The 14,133-nt window shown below is 51.3% G+C and overlaps 6 protein-coding genes across 6 annotated transcripts; 1 reads left to right on the forward strand and 5 right to left on the reverse strand.

The window, feature by feature from the left end:
* Nucleotides 1–322: 322 nt before the first annotated feature.
* On the forward strand, nt 323–1,210 carry N7506_007424 (uncharacterized protein; the record flags this gene model as incomplete). Its single annotated transcript, XM_056956717.1, has 1 exon — nt 323–1,210. The coding sequence occupies one exon, from the start codon at nt 323–325 to the stop codon at nt 1,208–1,210; it is 888 nt and encodes a 295-aa protein (XP_056811051.1).
* A 665-nt stretch (nt 1,211–1,875) lies between these two features.
* On the reverse strand, nt 1,876–3,097 carry N7506_007425 (fructose-bisphosphate aldolase FBA1; the record flags this gene model as incomplete). Its single annotated transcript, XM_056956718.1, has 3 exons — nt 1,876–2,436; nt 2,505–2,918; nt 2,990–3,097. 3 exons carry the CDS (start codon nt 3,095–3,097, stop codon nt 1,876–1,878), a joined length of 1,083 nt encoding a protein of 360 aa, XP_056811052.1.
* A 1,023-nt stretch (nt 3,098–4,120) lies between these two features.
* N7506_007426 (putative ubiquitin C-terminal hydrolase) lies at nt 4,121–6,297 on the reverse strand (the record flags this gene model as incomplete). Its single annotated transcript, XM_056956719.1, has 2 exons — nt 4,121–6,105; nt 6,234–6,297. 2 exons carry the CDS (start codon nt 6,295–6,297, stop codon nt 4,121–4,123), a joined length of 2,049 nt encoding a protein of 682 aa, XP_056811053.1.
* Nucleotides 6,298–6,887: 590 nt separating this feature from the next.
* Nucleotides 6,888–8,537, reverse strand: lys1 (saccharopine dehydrogenase (NAD+, L-lysine-forming); the record flags this gene model as incomplete). Its single annotated transcript, XM_056956720.1, has 8 exons — nt 6,888–7,172; nt 7,336–7,466; nt 7,517–7,613; nt 7,670–7,842; nt 7,975–8,215; nt 8,265–8,281; nt 8,346–8,433; nt 8,457–8,537. 8 exons carry the CDS (start codon nt 8,535–8,537, stop codon nt 6,888–6,890), a joined length of 1,113 nt encoding a protein of 370 aa, XP_056811054.1.
* Nucleotides 8,538–8,902: 365 nt separating this feature from the next.
* Nucleotides 8,903–9,672, reverse strand: N7506_007428 (uncharacterized protein; the record flags this gene model as incomplete). The annotated part of the gene is made up of 2 exons (XM_056956721.1): nt 8,903–9,471; nt 9,633–9,672. The coding sequence occupies 2 exons, from the start codon at nt 9,670–9,672 to the stop codon at nt 8,903–8,905; spliced, it is 609 nt and encodes a 202-aa protein (XP_056811055.1).
* A 2,729-nt stretch (nt 9,673–12,401) lies between these two features.
* N7506_007429 (uncharacterized protein) lies at nt 12,402–13,574 on the reverse strand (the record flags this gene model as incomplete). The annotated part of the gene is made up of 1 exon (XM_056956722.1): nt 12,402–13,574. One exon carries the CDS (start codon nt 13,572–13,574, stop codon nt 12,402–12,404), a length of 1,173 nt encoding a protein of 390 aa, XP_056811056.1.
* Nucleotides 13,575–14,133: the final 559 nt, after the last annotated feature.

The following is a 14,133-nucleotide window of genomic DNA, read 5'->3' on the forward strand; positions in this document are numbered from 1 at the left end:
CCAAGATGACCGTTTTTTTTTTCTCCATGAGGACGCTTTGATACACGCTATATTGCTTTCATGGTCTTTGACTGAGCCTTGTGCTACTCTGTCTGTGTCTTTCCGGGTTTGATCTCAGACCCCTTGTCGACCCTTTGTCGAGTGATATCGAAATAGCACCAAGAATTCAAGCAATCCCATTGTATAGAAACAGCAACCAAACTCGAAGTAATCCCTTTGTCCCAGAAACCATAAGAGCATCGCAAGATCCCACCATCATCAAACCATCACCCGAGTATCCTCACCCATCCCAACAGACAACAAACCCCCAACCCCAAACAAAATGCCAGTCTTTTTCCTCCGCCTCCCAGGCGAGATCCGCAACGAGATCTACAAGCACCTCCTCGTCCGCAAAGTCCCCATTGACCCCTGGAACGCCGCAGCCTACGAACTAGGACCCCAGATCCTAGCAACGAACTCCAAGATCTACCGCGAAGCAATCCAATACCTCTACAGTGACAACTGCTTCGATCTCACGCGCTACAAGTCTGATTTATGGGACTATCCTCTCGTACCGGGTTTCTTGAACAGTCTCACCCCGAGAAACCAATCTCTTATCCAGAATCTCCAGATCAATTTTCCCGACGTGAGCGCACCTTCCACGACCAACGCCGACGGAGTAGTAGAGGCTGGTGAAGTCAGTTTGGAAAAGGAGAGTCTGGAGAGCATGCAGATGATTCAGAAATGCTGTACTGATCTCCGAAGTATCACGGTACCGGTTGAAAGCTCTTGGTTCTGGGAGAGGTGGGCTACGGATTCAGATCAGCATCGTGAGAGTGTTGCGCTGCTTGATTCCCATTTCCGGGCTATTACTTCGCTGAAGCGGATTGTTGTTCAGGTTCATGTTGGGGAGAAGGTTGATGCTCAGTATCACTGGAGTGATGATCCGTATTGGCCATCTATGGAGAGGAGGGTTAAGTTGATGAGGAAGCAGATGCAGGGACTTGGATGGGTTTTGGAGGAGGTGGTGGATGCTGAGGATGAGGATTGGTATGCGAGTGAGGATGTTGAAGATAGTGAGGATGACGAATATGATTCTGATGAGGAGGATCTGGAGTATAGCGAAGGTGAGGATTGTTTGGAGAGCGAGAGTGGTCTTGCGGATCTTCTTGAGGAAGCGAAGGAGATTATTGGGGAGACGAGATTGGACGTTAGGCGTGTGACCAGCTGAGTTTTGATGGACAGTTGGTCATTTTTTTGGGTCTTTCATCTAGATTGCTGTACTTTTTGTTGGCGTTGGTGAGCCGAACTTCGGGGCATTTAGTGCCCCCAGAGACCCTTTCGACTAGGAATTATCGTTTTTGAACTTCTGCTTCCTCGTAGTCTGCTTGTTGTTTCGGCTTTTGTAGACCCTACATGAGGTTTGGTTTTCATCTTTCAACTCGGTAGCTCGACCTGGTTGGGAGACAAGAGAGTCAGACTTAGATCTCTGCAATGGGCCGAGTTGGGCCCCCGAGTTCTAGCCCAGAGCCCAACCATCAATGGGCTATGGGCCCTACTGCCAAAGCCCAAACCAGACCACATAGCCCATAATGGGGGCCCATAGCTTCAAATGGGCCAGTTGTTAATATTTAGACATCACCAAGCAAAGATTGACACTATGATCCTAGGAAGAGAAAGATAACTCAACGAAAAGATTTCATATTTCAGAGAATCGGTCATAGGACCTTATATGGACAGTTCATTACAGCGTGTCAAGATACAACGCTACATACAACCAGGACGCCTAACATCCCCAGGCGCCCCCAACGCTTTTTCGGCCGCATGAAGAGAGGATATGAGGGTAATCAAAAGGGGGTAAAAACGTTAAAAAAAAGAGGCATGGTCATAAGACATTTAAAGCTGACCAGCAGTGTTGAAGTCGGCAAGAGCCTCCTGAACACGAACGGACATGGTCTTCTCACCCTCACGAACCCAGTTGCGGGGGTCGAAGAACTTCTTGTTGGGCTTGTCGGCACCGTCGGGGTTACCGACCTGGGAGAGGAGGTAGTCCTTGTTCTTGAGGACGAAGTCACGGACACCGGTGAGGTAGGCGTACTGCATGTCAGTGTCGACGTTGACCTTGACGACACCGTAGGAGATGGCCTCCTTGAACTCGGCCTTGGAGGAGCCGGAGCCACCGTGGAAGACGAAGAAGACGGGCTTGTCGGTCTTGGCGCCGGTCTTCTCGGCGACGTACTTCTGGTGCTTGGAGAGGAGCTCGGGGTGGAGCTTGACGTTGCCGGGCTTGTAGACACCGTGGACGTTACCGAAGCCGGCGGCGATGGAGAAGTAGGGGGAGATGGCGCTGAGGGCGTTCTGGATGGCCAGGATGTCCTCGGGCTGGGTGTAGAGGGAGTTGTTGTCAACGTCCTCGTTGTTGACACCGTCCTCCTCACCACCGGTGATACCGATCTCCTATAGATGTTGTTAGTATTTAATTCTTGCATGGGGTTATTTTTGTAAGATTTGGTGATTGAACTTACCATCTCGAGCCACTGCTTCATGGGAGCAACACGCTTGAGGTAGGCGGCGGTGGTGTTGATGTTGTAGTCAACGGGCTCCTCGGAGAGATCGATCATGTGGGAGGAGAAGAGGGGCTCGTTGTGCAGCTTGAAGTAAGCCTCATCGGCATCGAGGAGACCGTCCAACCAAGGGAGGAGCTTCTTGGCGCAGTGGTCGGTGTGAAGGATGACGGGAATACCGTAGGCGGGGGCAACGCTACGGATGTAGTGGGCAGCGGCGATACCACCAGCGATGGAGGCAGTCTGGTCACCGTTGGCAACACCCTTACCAGCGAAGAAAGCAGCACCACCCTGGGAGAGCTGCAGAACGACGGGGCACTTCTGGTCACGAGCGGCCTCGAGGGAGGCGACAACGGTGGAAGAAGAGGTGACGTTCTAGGTCAGGGGGTTAGTATATGATCTGATGCTGTGTATAATGTGTATCCGGGTGTAGAGAGTAGACTCACGATGGCAGGGATAGCGAATTGCTTCTCCTGGGCGTACTTGAAGAGACGCAGGACATCATCGCCGACGATGACGCCGGACTTGCGGTTCAATTGCTCGAGGACACCCATTATGAAGATTTGGTTTAGAAAAGTAGAAATCTGGAGAGGAGAAGAGAAAGAGAAGAGGTCAGATCCAATGGTACAAGTAGTAAAACCAAGCTCTTTACCGGGAGGCCGAAAGCGGGATTTAAGTCTCAAAGGAGGGGCAACTCGGACAAGTTTGGAGGGGCACCGCAAGCAAAGCGCGTCATCGGTGAAAGAACGGGGGCAGTCGACTCACCGGTTATGTGGAGCTAATGTGGAACGTCAGTATGATTTCAAAGAGAAAAGAAGAGAAAAAGAGTTTCAGGATCTAATTGCTCTTTTATGTATGGCTCGGTGCGCTGTATCCCGGACTCCTCCGTATCCCGGCGACTTCACGGGTAGAGCTTAGAGCTACCAATTAGCTTATGATGCGATGGAATGATCGTAATATAGCTGAGGTATTTTCTGAGCACAGTACTACTTTAATGTATAGCCTAGTAGCTGATTAGACTTGTGCTATGTATGATTATAAGCATTATCTTCAGCTTCAGCTTCTTCAGCTTCATGGGCATCTAGCTTAAAGGGTACATATGGTGAACCCCCTACACCCGTGTTTAGCCCGTGGCGGGGAGCCGAGGAGTTCGAGACCTTTCGCCGCTATTCGAATCTCTTCACTCTCCTGGACCATGCTCATGGCTCTATGACTTTGCAATCCGGTCTGTACACCCACAATCAAGTCTACAGTGTAATCAGTCTCCATTCTAGCCAAACTCCCCCGGGAACCAGTTGTTAATGTACAGTAAAAGATCCACCGAGACAAGACAACTGGGCAAGTTCAGAAGATGACATCAGTGACATCATGCGGAAGTAAACTCTTCCCAACGAAAATGTCTTAGTCCGCCTATTACCTAACACTTCTCTACTGGACTACATACTATCGACACATACACACTCTACCTCTCTCTCTCTTTATACACATGTGAATTCATACTAATGCTCCCCTTTATACATGGCTGTCCAATTCCTATATACCAAGTCCAAGTACACGCACTCCCCCGGACTACTATACTATTCAGTCGAATCCGGCTTCTCCAACTCGTAGAACAAGAGATAAACCTCCCTCTGCATGCCCAGCACGTCCGAGGTCTTACATTCCTTGATCTTCTCATCCGAGATACGCCACCAGCGATCCGCCGGCTTACGACGGCGACGCAACCGCGAACTGACCCCCGTGCCCGCATCCCGCTCCTGCGAAGGGCGGGGTATACTGCGGGAAGCGCGCGGGGCAGAAGTACTAGAATTCCAACGGTCCTGATCCGTCGACGGGCTATCAGAGGGTGACGGCGTCTGCGTCTGCGTCTCCGTCTTCGAAGATCGGGACAGCGTACTCTGGAACGAGCGACGCGAGCCCGATGTAGTGGGTCGACCCGGGGTGAGCTGGGTCGAGCCCGAGAGCGAGATGGTAGAGGTAGCCGGGGATTGGCGGCCGAGAGAATCCTCGGGACTGCTGCGGGGGTGGATGCGAGGACTAGGTGCTGCAGAGGGGTTCTCGCTGGCGACGCGACTCTGGGCGTAGGAGCTGAAGGCACCCGGGGTGGAGAATGGGGGGTAGATGTGGTTGCGGCGGAAGGATTCGTAGTGTCCGCTATGGTGGCTTCCCTTGTGGCAGACGATTGCGAGAAGCTTGTACCATTTCTGGGTGAGGAGACCGCCGAGGGGCAGTCGTTCGGGGAAGGAGACCTTGGCTGCGTTCTTGCTGGAACTGCTGCGGTCGAAGATTGATCGGGAGAGGTGGATCGCGATGACTTTCGGGAAGGCTGTGATGCGCATGTAGCGAGCGATCCGGCGTTTCGGCACGCTCTCTGAAGGAGGGAGTGTAATGTTTTCAAGCTCGGCTTCTGGGTCTGTCTCTATAGCCTCGCGGAGACGGGAGATCTCCCGCTCCAGGCGATCGCGATCGCTCTGTGATCGGGCGCGCGCGAGCTCCTTACTCTTGACGTCCACGGCATGCTGCAAGCTGCACCGATCACAGCGGAAGTCCTCAATGTATTCTGTTTTCAAAAGACCGTCGAAGCACGAGCCCAGCGTCGTAGAGCTCTTCTGCGGCACCTGCAGTGTCAAATTGACAAATGCCGTCTGGTTGGGTTTGTACTGGTAATGGCAGAATTGACACTCGATCTGGGACTCCATCATGCCTTCGAACGGAAAACCGGACTCCTGGTCAATCTCCTTCAATTTCGTATCGATGATAGCAGGCAATCCATTCACCGAGCCATCATCGATCCGAACCTCCACCTCCGACGAGCTCTCCTGCGCACTGCCCTCCGAACCAGAAGCTGCCGCCGCGCTACCCAGTGCTCGGCGTCGCGCGCGCACACCAGCATGGTACTCGTCGCACAGCCGCTCAAGCACAATCTGTAAGAATTCCTGAGCATCCTGCTGATTGCGGCTGATGCGTGTGCGAAACGCGTATTCGAGAGCCTGGATGAAGTCGCGAGCAGAAATGGTCTTCTTGTAAATAGGGCGCTCGTTCAATCGATCCAGCATCTCCTTCAATGCCCGTGTCGTGATACCCTGCTGCAGCTCGCGCAGCTTGTCCGTTGCCCCGTCTGTAAGCTCTTCATCGCTGGCGACTGTGTGGTATGTTTCTGGTCCGTCTAGTTGTCGGCGATGCAACTCGTGAATCAGGTAGACGCGCAAATCGCCTAGTCCGGCTAGCGCCTGGAGCACGGAATTGATGAAGCAGTCATTGGCTAGGTTTGACAGGCCGACGATGCTTTTCTTCCGGTTGCTGTCGTTCGACTCGTCGCCGTCGATTGTGTAGTTCGGGCCGAAGACGTAGAACAAGGCTACGGCAGCAAGCGAAGCCCCCCGCCGCGTAGGCGGCGACGGTGGTCGGCTTTTCTTGCATTTAAGCTCGGTGTGGGAGGAAGGGAGGGTAGGCGGTCGGCGGGTCGGGTTCTCGTTTATCTCATTGCCCCATTCTATTCCGTGTGAAGATGCCGAGTGTGACGGAGGGTTGTTGAGTCGGAGGATTTTGTGGTTTGGGGGGTCTGATAGGCCGGATTGAAGTGAATTGAGCGGGTTTGGCCGGGGAAGCAGGGAGTGGAGCGAATATGTTCAATGCGGAGACGAGAGGGCCGGAGAAATCAGGTTGACCACACTGTCAAACGGGGCAAACTCCCGCTGATGATCGTCGGCGACTCGGGAGTCGATTTCGAGGCATTCTGAGATGAGACGCTCATTCCATCCAATAAAGTGGAAGCATTCCTCTTGGCCCAGGCACCGTTGCAGTGGGCGAATTGACCCCACGGACGGATTCTCCGGATGTCCGTCTTACTCCCCGCAGAGACGGTAACGCCTGGGGTACTGCGAGCCACGTTTGCGAGTTATCCGGGGGACATGTGGTCTCTGTCATAGCTGAGATCTGGCATTCTCGTTTCAGAGTTGGTGCTTTCAAGGTTGTAATAGGAGCACTGTTTACTCTCTGTGGAGCCCCTTGAACAACACATTTTTGTCCATACGATCTGGGGCTCAGACCCTTGCAATATAGACTTTCCACATCGGATTGCGACTAATTGGCATATCAAATACGAATTGAAGACTGAACCGTATCTATCCTGACTGGCTCGTTGTTGCACCAGTGGATACAAAGACCGACGCAGAACAATTACAGTTATTCTAGAAGGACCGTTGAAAGCATGAGACGTGTGCCAAGAACCAAAAATCTATTCATCATCGTGTCACTCTTGTGACTTTTGTAGTCCCTCTCGAGGTTATAAATCAATATGCAAAGCCCCGGATCTCCGCCGTGGATCATCTACCAATAAAAGATTTATGCCAGGGACGACTTGGGCAGAGTAGCGACCTTCTCATCGAAGAGCTGCTCAGCCTGCTTCCAGACGCGAGCGTTGGAGCGGTCGTTCAGAGTAAGGAGACTAGGCAGGAGAGCCTCGCTGAACATTTCCGAGCTCTCGCGGGGGAGCAAGGAGGGGAGGTGATCAATACTGATCACGCTCAGGGCGGGGCCGTCCTTCAGGCCAGTGACGGGGACGGTGGGCTTGTCGAATGTGGTGGTGATATCATACAGGGGAATGGGGTTGAAGGGGTTGGAGCTGTACTGGTCAGTCTTGCGCAAGTTACATCATGCTGTCTTGGGACTCACGTGTCGGCGCTGACATCGCAGATAACGGAAAGGTTGCGGTTGGGGCTGTTGTTGAGGGATTCGATGTTCACGAAGGCTGATGGAATTGTGTCAGTGTTTGTTATAGTGGAGATCACACACTTGTGAACGGTGGATGCGTCCAAGAGCGGACGTATGGCTTTGCGGGAGATAACTCACGGTTAATCTTGCTGGACAGGTAGATGCAGTTGACGAAGATGTCGGCCTCGGCGATCTCCTCGAAGGGGCCGCCTGTTGGGAATTAGCACGAGCTCTGTCGCTTTGACGTGAGATCAACTCACCCTTCTTGGTCTCTGCCATATCCCACTCGACAATGTTAGACGCGGGAATGCCAACATCCTTGGCCAGTTCCACGGCACCGCTGCCGCAGCGTCCAAGCTATCGCGTTGTTAATATATGTGTGTGAGTTTGGTGAATCGAGACGATAGACTCACAGCTCCAATAACAAGAATCTTAGGGGCCTTGCCGGCAACCTTGATACCAGCAGCGAGAGACTCCTTGACGGATTCAATCAAGGCACCCTTATTAGGGTAGGGAACCTCGCCGGGGAGGGTCTCGTTGGGGTGTGTCAATTGCCAAGCCCAGTTCTTAACGGCGAGAGCAGATCCTATTCCATGTCTTAGTCTTTGTTTGTTCGGCGATTGTCACGGATAATTACCTGCGTAGCCAGCGGACCATCCGAAGGCTGGAGAGAAACCCGTCAGTAATTGTAATCAACCCAGTCCACCAGAGTTCATACCGGCGACACGACGACCTGAGTCATCAGTCAGGAATTCAAGGTCGAGCAATGTGCCCTTTCCACGGGGCCAGCGGCTCAGAACGCTCTCCCAGCCACCCTGCTGCTTGAAGCAGTGGGCGAAAGTGACGTGAACGTGCTCCAGAGGGAAGTCATCCTCAGGAAGCTCCTTGAGACCGAGGATAACGGCATCCTTGGGTGCGTCCTTGACCCAGGAACCCTCGGCGACAAGAGGGGCTCCGATCTATAGCAATTGGTATCGGGCGACTTCGAGCGGAGGGCGTAGAACATACCTTGGCGAATTCCTCATCTAGAGCAAAGGTTAGTCCATTGGTTTCAGTGCAGGGAAATTGCTCGAATCATTCGTCACATACCCTCGAAAATGCGCTGGGTGGACCGCTCAACAGTCACATCGTATCCAGCATCGATCAATGCCTTGCAAGTAGTAGGAGTCACTGGATGCTGTTAACCAATTGCTACCCCACTATGGCGTGGAAGCTCTTACAAGCAGACCGCGCCTCAGCGGGCTTGGTCTCAGCGCGCAACCAAATCTTCTGTCCGGTCATTGTGAAGGTAGTAAATAATTGAATAGTAAAATCCAACAAAAATCAAAAGTATCTCCAAAATGACACAGACTTTCCCCTCCAAAGTAATGGCGGGGGTGGAGGTTATTCCGCTCCGGAATGAGTCAGTGTCCGACGTCGGCAAGGGGGAGAATTCGGGTGCTTCAACTACGACTATCTCCTATGACGTGCTGTGGCTCGTCTTTTTAATTATGGGTTCTTTTTCTTTTGGGATAAACTATTTTCTGCTGAGCAATGACTAGCTAGGATTGGTCCAAAAACAGCCTCACATTCAGTATTTGAGAACTTCCATATATGGTTTCACATTAAAACATGGGAGGCGCAGGAAAGCAGCCTGCAAAGGAGACTCAAGTGCCCTTGGTTTGACTGCGAGTGCGTCTACCAATGCCATCCGGAATGATCTTGTGCATAGCATCCTTGATCTTCTCCTTCTTAGGCCGGCTAGCCTTCTTCTGACCGTTTTCCGTAGCGGAACCCGCGGCACCATTCGCCTTATCCGCGGCTGGCTCGTCTGTTTTCTGCTTTTTGGCACCACGCTCCTCCGTTGGTACAGATTTAGGCTCTTCTGCATCCTGTGCTGGGGCGGGAGGGGATTCCAGGGTGGAATCCAGGTCGCGCTTCTCGCCAGCTACTGTTTCATTCTTCGGTCCCACCGAAACCTTGGAGTCGTTCGCATCTGGAAGATTCCCAATTGGCTCGCTCTCTTCTGGAGCCTCTGTTGCTGGCTTCGTTTCTGTGCTGGGGACGGATGTCGGTGCGTCGGCGGGTTTGGGAGCGTCGGCACTGGTCGGCTCCGTGGATGTCGCGGGTGCTTTCTCGATAGGCTCTGCGCCTACAAATGGCTGGCTATCCGTTTGAGTATAGTTTGGTCTGTTCATGAATGCATGCGAGTGTTCTTTGACTAGCTGCGCTGTGTCTATGATGATTCGTCAGTATCAAGTATAGGTCACAAAATCACCCAAGTGACAAAAGGTAGGCCAGCAATCAGACCAGAGTAATGACCTGGTCTGCGCTGGCCTGTAATGGCCAATTACTTCCATGATGCTGCATAGTGCATATGCAAACTTGGAAACGTACCTGAAGCTGCACTCTGTATAGAAGCTCCCTCGGTGATCATTGTGGGGCGATGATGTCAGATGTTCAGACGGTTTATAAAGTAGAAACTGGGAAAGGAGACTGAGAGACTGAGAGCAGAGTAAAACAAGCAAATTAATGCTATGCGACAGTGGTCCAAGAAGGAGGTGGTGTGGTTTTGAGGTGAGGTCGCGCGGTGACGTACTTGAACCCATTGCGACGCTAACGGCTGATTCGCTGCTTCAGCTCTCCACGGCTTTCTGTCGCACAACTTTGACCTCTCGGATTCAATTGCCACCCACTGTACCCCGCATGGCTTAGACCGTTCCACTTTTGTTTTATGCGACCTCGGCCTTGGAATCTTCTACGAAGGTACGAAGCCCCCTAGGTCGTTGGTGGATTCATAAGCTATATATACATCCGAGGAGCTCAAGTGCAGGTAATAAAGAGCCCTGGGGGTGTGAGCTGTAGAGCTCTGGTTAGCATGTGCTCTCGATCTCGATCTCATAACCTCGAAAACTGTTGTGAACTCACAGAACATTCTTTGCTTGGGACCTAACGCCAACCCTGAAGGTGAGGCCATGCCCACGGAGACTCACTTTCTACATATCTATACACAAAATCCACCCAGAGAACGCATCTTAAACCACTCAGATTGTCAAGTTCCTCCCATGCACGTATCAAGCCGTAACAGACAAACCTGGTCAGTGTGCTATTTGCTATTCATTGATAGAGTGATCCAGAACTTGTGTCCCTCTGCTATATAAACAGGCAGGGTCATACCTCTAGGATCTTACAGACCTACTCCCTCTTTCTCAACCAAGCTTCAGAACCCTTCCAAGGTTATAGAAACTAGTTCCTATGTGCCACTTTCCACGACTATTCGGATCTCTGTCCTCACATCGATCGGCTAGTGATTCAATCATGTCCAACAGTCCTCTTCACTCGCCTTTCATAGGCCCAGGAGCCCATCATCACAAAGACTGGGACAAAATTGAGCACCAAATCAAGAAGACGGTAGCATACCGGGGCCGGAACCAGGCCTGTTTTCTGCCTGATAGATAATCCTTCCATTTGGAAAATATCAAGCTGCCAATGATGAATAACCAACACTTTTGGCTATGGTGGATGTCCGTCGAACACATCCTACGTGCTTACAGTTGCACTTGCTCATTGATATCACCGTGCCTCGACCATACGTAGACGACCCCAACGCTCAAAGATGGTATGATCTATCTCGACAATTAGTGGGGGTCTTGATGAGTTCAATGGATGCCTGGTTTCTTACAGATGTAATGGGTGCGGGTGCCAAATGCACCTTTGCGGACGAATTTGCTGCTACGGTCAAGCAGCAACTGGGCGCTTGGGTGTCTTACACTACGTCCCGAAAGTCGTTACCTTAAGGATGGAGCGAAAGCGGCTGTTCCGATAAGGCCACTGAGTCTTGACCATGCGCTATGAAAGCCGAGGTTGGTGTGTTTGGATATTCCTAGACCCTCGACCGTGAATCATCCACATTGAATCTGTACTGACACTGTCAGACATCACATGCTCTAACGTGCAGCCAGCCTTGGAGGCTCTGGATCGGGGTCATAAACTTCAGCAGCAAACCTTGCGTCTCCCAAGGTCCTCTACAGACGCCGAATCGTCAAAGAAGGGTTAACTGAAGTTAGATACTGTGGAATTGATTGAACGATGCTCTTAACTATGAAGCCAAATTATGCAATTGAAGCCCATGCTAGCCGTTCTGTGTCTCTCGTAAATTTGCAAAATATACCTAAGAGCCCCTGTCGGTATCCCTTCTTTTTAGAAAATTTCACAGAGTGAATGTCGAGCCCCATGAAGGTTTCTTCTAACCTTACAGAGATAGTCCATAGGTACTCCACGGATGGATTAAAAGGGGCAGATGGAAATACAGCGAAACCTTGGAAGCTGTGGACACCTTTCACTATGCCAAGTTGGAGCAAAAACCTTGGAACAGCATAGCCAGGATAAATGGAGATAGCTGAAGCTTACATTATGTACTGAGTTCCCAGAATCAGATCCAATGAATTGCTCAATACTCAAATGTCCGAGACATCAGAGACTGTATCATGGATAAGGTAACTGTCAAAAGAGGCTGAGAGATAGGCACTGCAGCGATATTCAAGGTTACCCACAGATTGCATTGCTTTGTACATATTTGGCAATTCTTTTATGGCCAACAATATTGCACCGAAACCCTTCACGGCACTCGCAGTGGGCTTGGCTTGAGCCGCTCCACTTCCATTCCGCCACCCGCTTTTAGACGATGCGCTAAATCATCAAGGCGAGATTTTAGTCAATTTCATGGATGCAAGAGGAAATGTGGCTGAAAAGCCATTAGAAGGTGATAATGTAGAATATTGTTTGATGGTGTTGTTCATATTGATGTTTATGTACAGGGTTTGGGGTATCTAATGTGTCGTAAGTTGATCCGGACCACACTATGTGTGGAATTTGATGGGTTGATCCCATGCCAGGTGTCATGCCAAAAGATTGAGAAAGCAGAACGTCATGCTACCCCGAGGGCCTACCCAAGGAGGAAAGATCGCCACGGTACGGGCGGATTGCGTGACAGTGGGAAGGAATGTTCCTGTTGTATGGCCGACAAGTCTCATCACGTGAGAGAGCTTGAGACCCCCAAATGTGCAAGAATGAAAGTATGTTCTCAAGGGTTTGCCCGGCAGTGGGAGTGTCAGGTGGGTACTTTTCTGGTACCGCTGGGGTTGGTACACGAGAACGTATGCGTCATCATGTGAATCCTAGGTTTATATCTTGTTCAGTCACTGTGTATGACCTATCGGCCGCTGGTGCTGGAGCCTCTGCTGGTAGCAACTTTGAGATGCTAGACTCTAGTCGAGAGATCTGTCGGAATCTCTCCTGTTCAACGAGCACTCGAAGAGCCTCTGAGCCAATTTCAAAGAATGCATCACGTCTCACGTTGTTCCACGCTCGGAACTTGTTTGGTGAAATGTTCTCCACAAATTTGAGGAACGCAGATGCGTCAGGCGTTGTTGGATGGCAAATGGCCACAGATGCCAGTAGCAAGGACCGAGGAGACAACAAAGCAACCTTCTCTTGGAACTGATCATAAAGCGCTGCAGATGACTGTGCACTTTCTGGCTTTGATGCCATGAAGCTTCGATTCAAATGGGCTGCCGCAGCCAAGAGCATCGGTTTCGTTGAAGTGTCCGAGGAAGTCCTTTGGGAATGCATCTCAGACACACGTAGGTACTGTCTGATTGCCGAGTAAAAGCCGCCCCCGAACCGTATCTCTGCTTCAACGAAATCGACAAGGAGGTGGCTGAAAGTTTGACGGGCAATGCCATCAGTCATTCGGCCGTTTTGACCGCCAAGATCATGGTGCACGAGCATTTTCAGCCATTCCATCATAGTGCTGTGGAAGCCTTCCGTAACCATAAACTTAGCCAACGATGTTGTCACCGATCGCGATCGTAGAAGAGCCTGCCGGGCAGCGCCGTCCGATGCCCAGAACCACTCCACGACCCTGGATGCGGCCCGGGAAGCTTTCATCTGCTCTGGAGATTTGGAAAGTAAGAGTTGATACTTCAAACAATCATTGATGGTGTGTGAAGTGAGCGAGCCAGTGGCAGCCATTTGGTCCAGCACCGCCATGGGCTGCTCCACTACCCGCGAAGCCTTGTTCATGGGGATGATACGAAACAGCGGGTTGTCAAGGATGGTCTGAAGATGTTGATCTGTGGCCTGAGCCGAAGATTGGGTGTTGAGGAGGGGTCGCGCTTCGTTGCCTGATGCGGGAGATGCGGGATATGCACCATCTAACTGGCGACGAAATGAGGTGGTGAGGGCATTGAGCAACTGCTGCGACTCTCGTGGAGTACGCGGTAAGGGTTGATGAATCTTAGGCCAGGACTTAAACTGAAAAATGGAGGTACCCTTCATGATGTCGGTGTGTAAACAGAGTGTACAGAGAGCACAGAGTCGAGTACTGACGTGCTGAAGGCCAATAGCAGATGGGGTCAAGGCGGTGAGTCGATGAATGACGAGTAGAGCCCAATCGCACTTCAACATTCCTCTTCGCCAATGTACGAAATACAATTTGACTCTGCATCCTGAAGGAGGAAATTCGTAATTACTCAGATAGCTCATCCCATGTAAATCTCAATTGGTAGCCCCTTGAAGTAGATCCCTTTGTTATATACTGCGGAAGCACCAATAAGCGCCACTCGCTAAAAGCCAGAGCGGCGCCAAGACTTTGAGAGAAGCAACTCAGATCCCGTTAGCTTTTGATCCTTTCTTCAATCTTGCCATCCTCTGCGCATTCCCCCAATTAATCTCTTCGATTTCCCTCCTCTATTCCCTTTTCTAGTCTGGCCCTTGAGCCTGTGGTCTTGGTGCTGTTCCTCTTTGGCGAGGGTGCATCTTCATAACTCTCCTCCCTTCCGGTTGCGACTCCATCGTGACCTTCCCAATCCCGTCTCCATCTTCCACATCTTTCATT

The sequence above is a fragment of the Penicillium brevicompactum genome (assembly GCF_028827555.1).
Source record: "Penicillium brevicompactum strain IBT 35665 chromosome Unknown utg000005l_segment0_segment0, whole genome shotgun sequence".
NCBI classification, from domain to species: Eukaryota; Fungi; Ascomycota; class Eurotiomycetes; order Eurotiales; family Aspergillaceae; genus Penicillium; species Penicillium brevicompactum.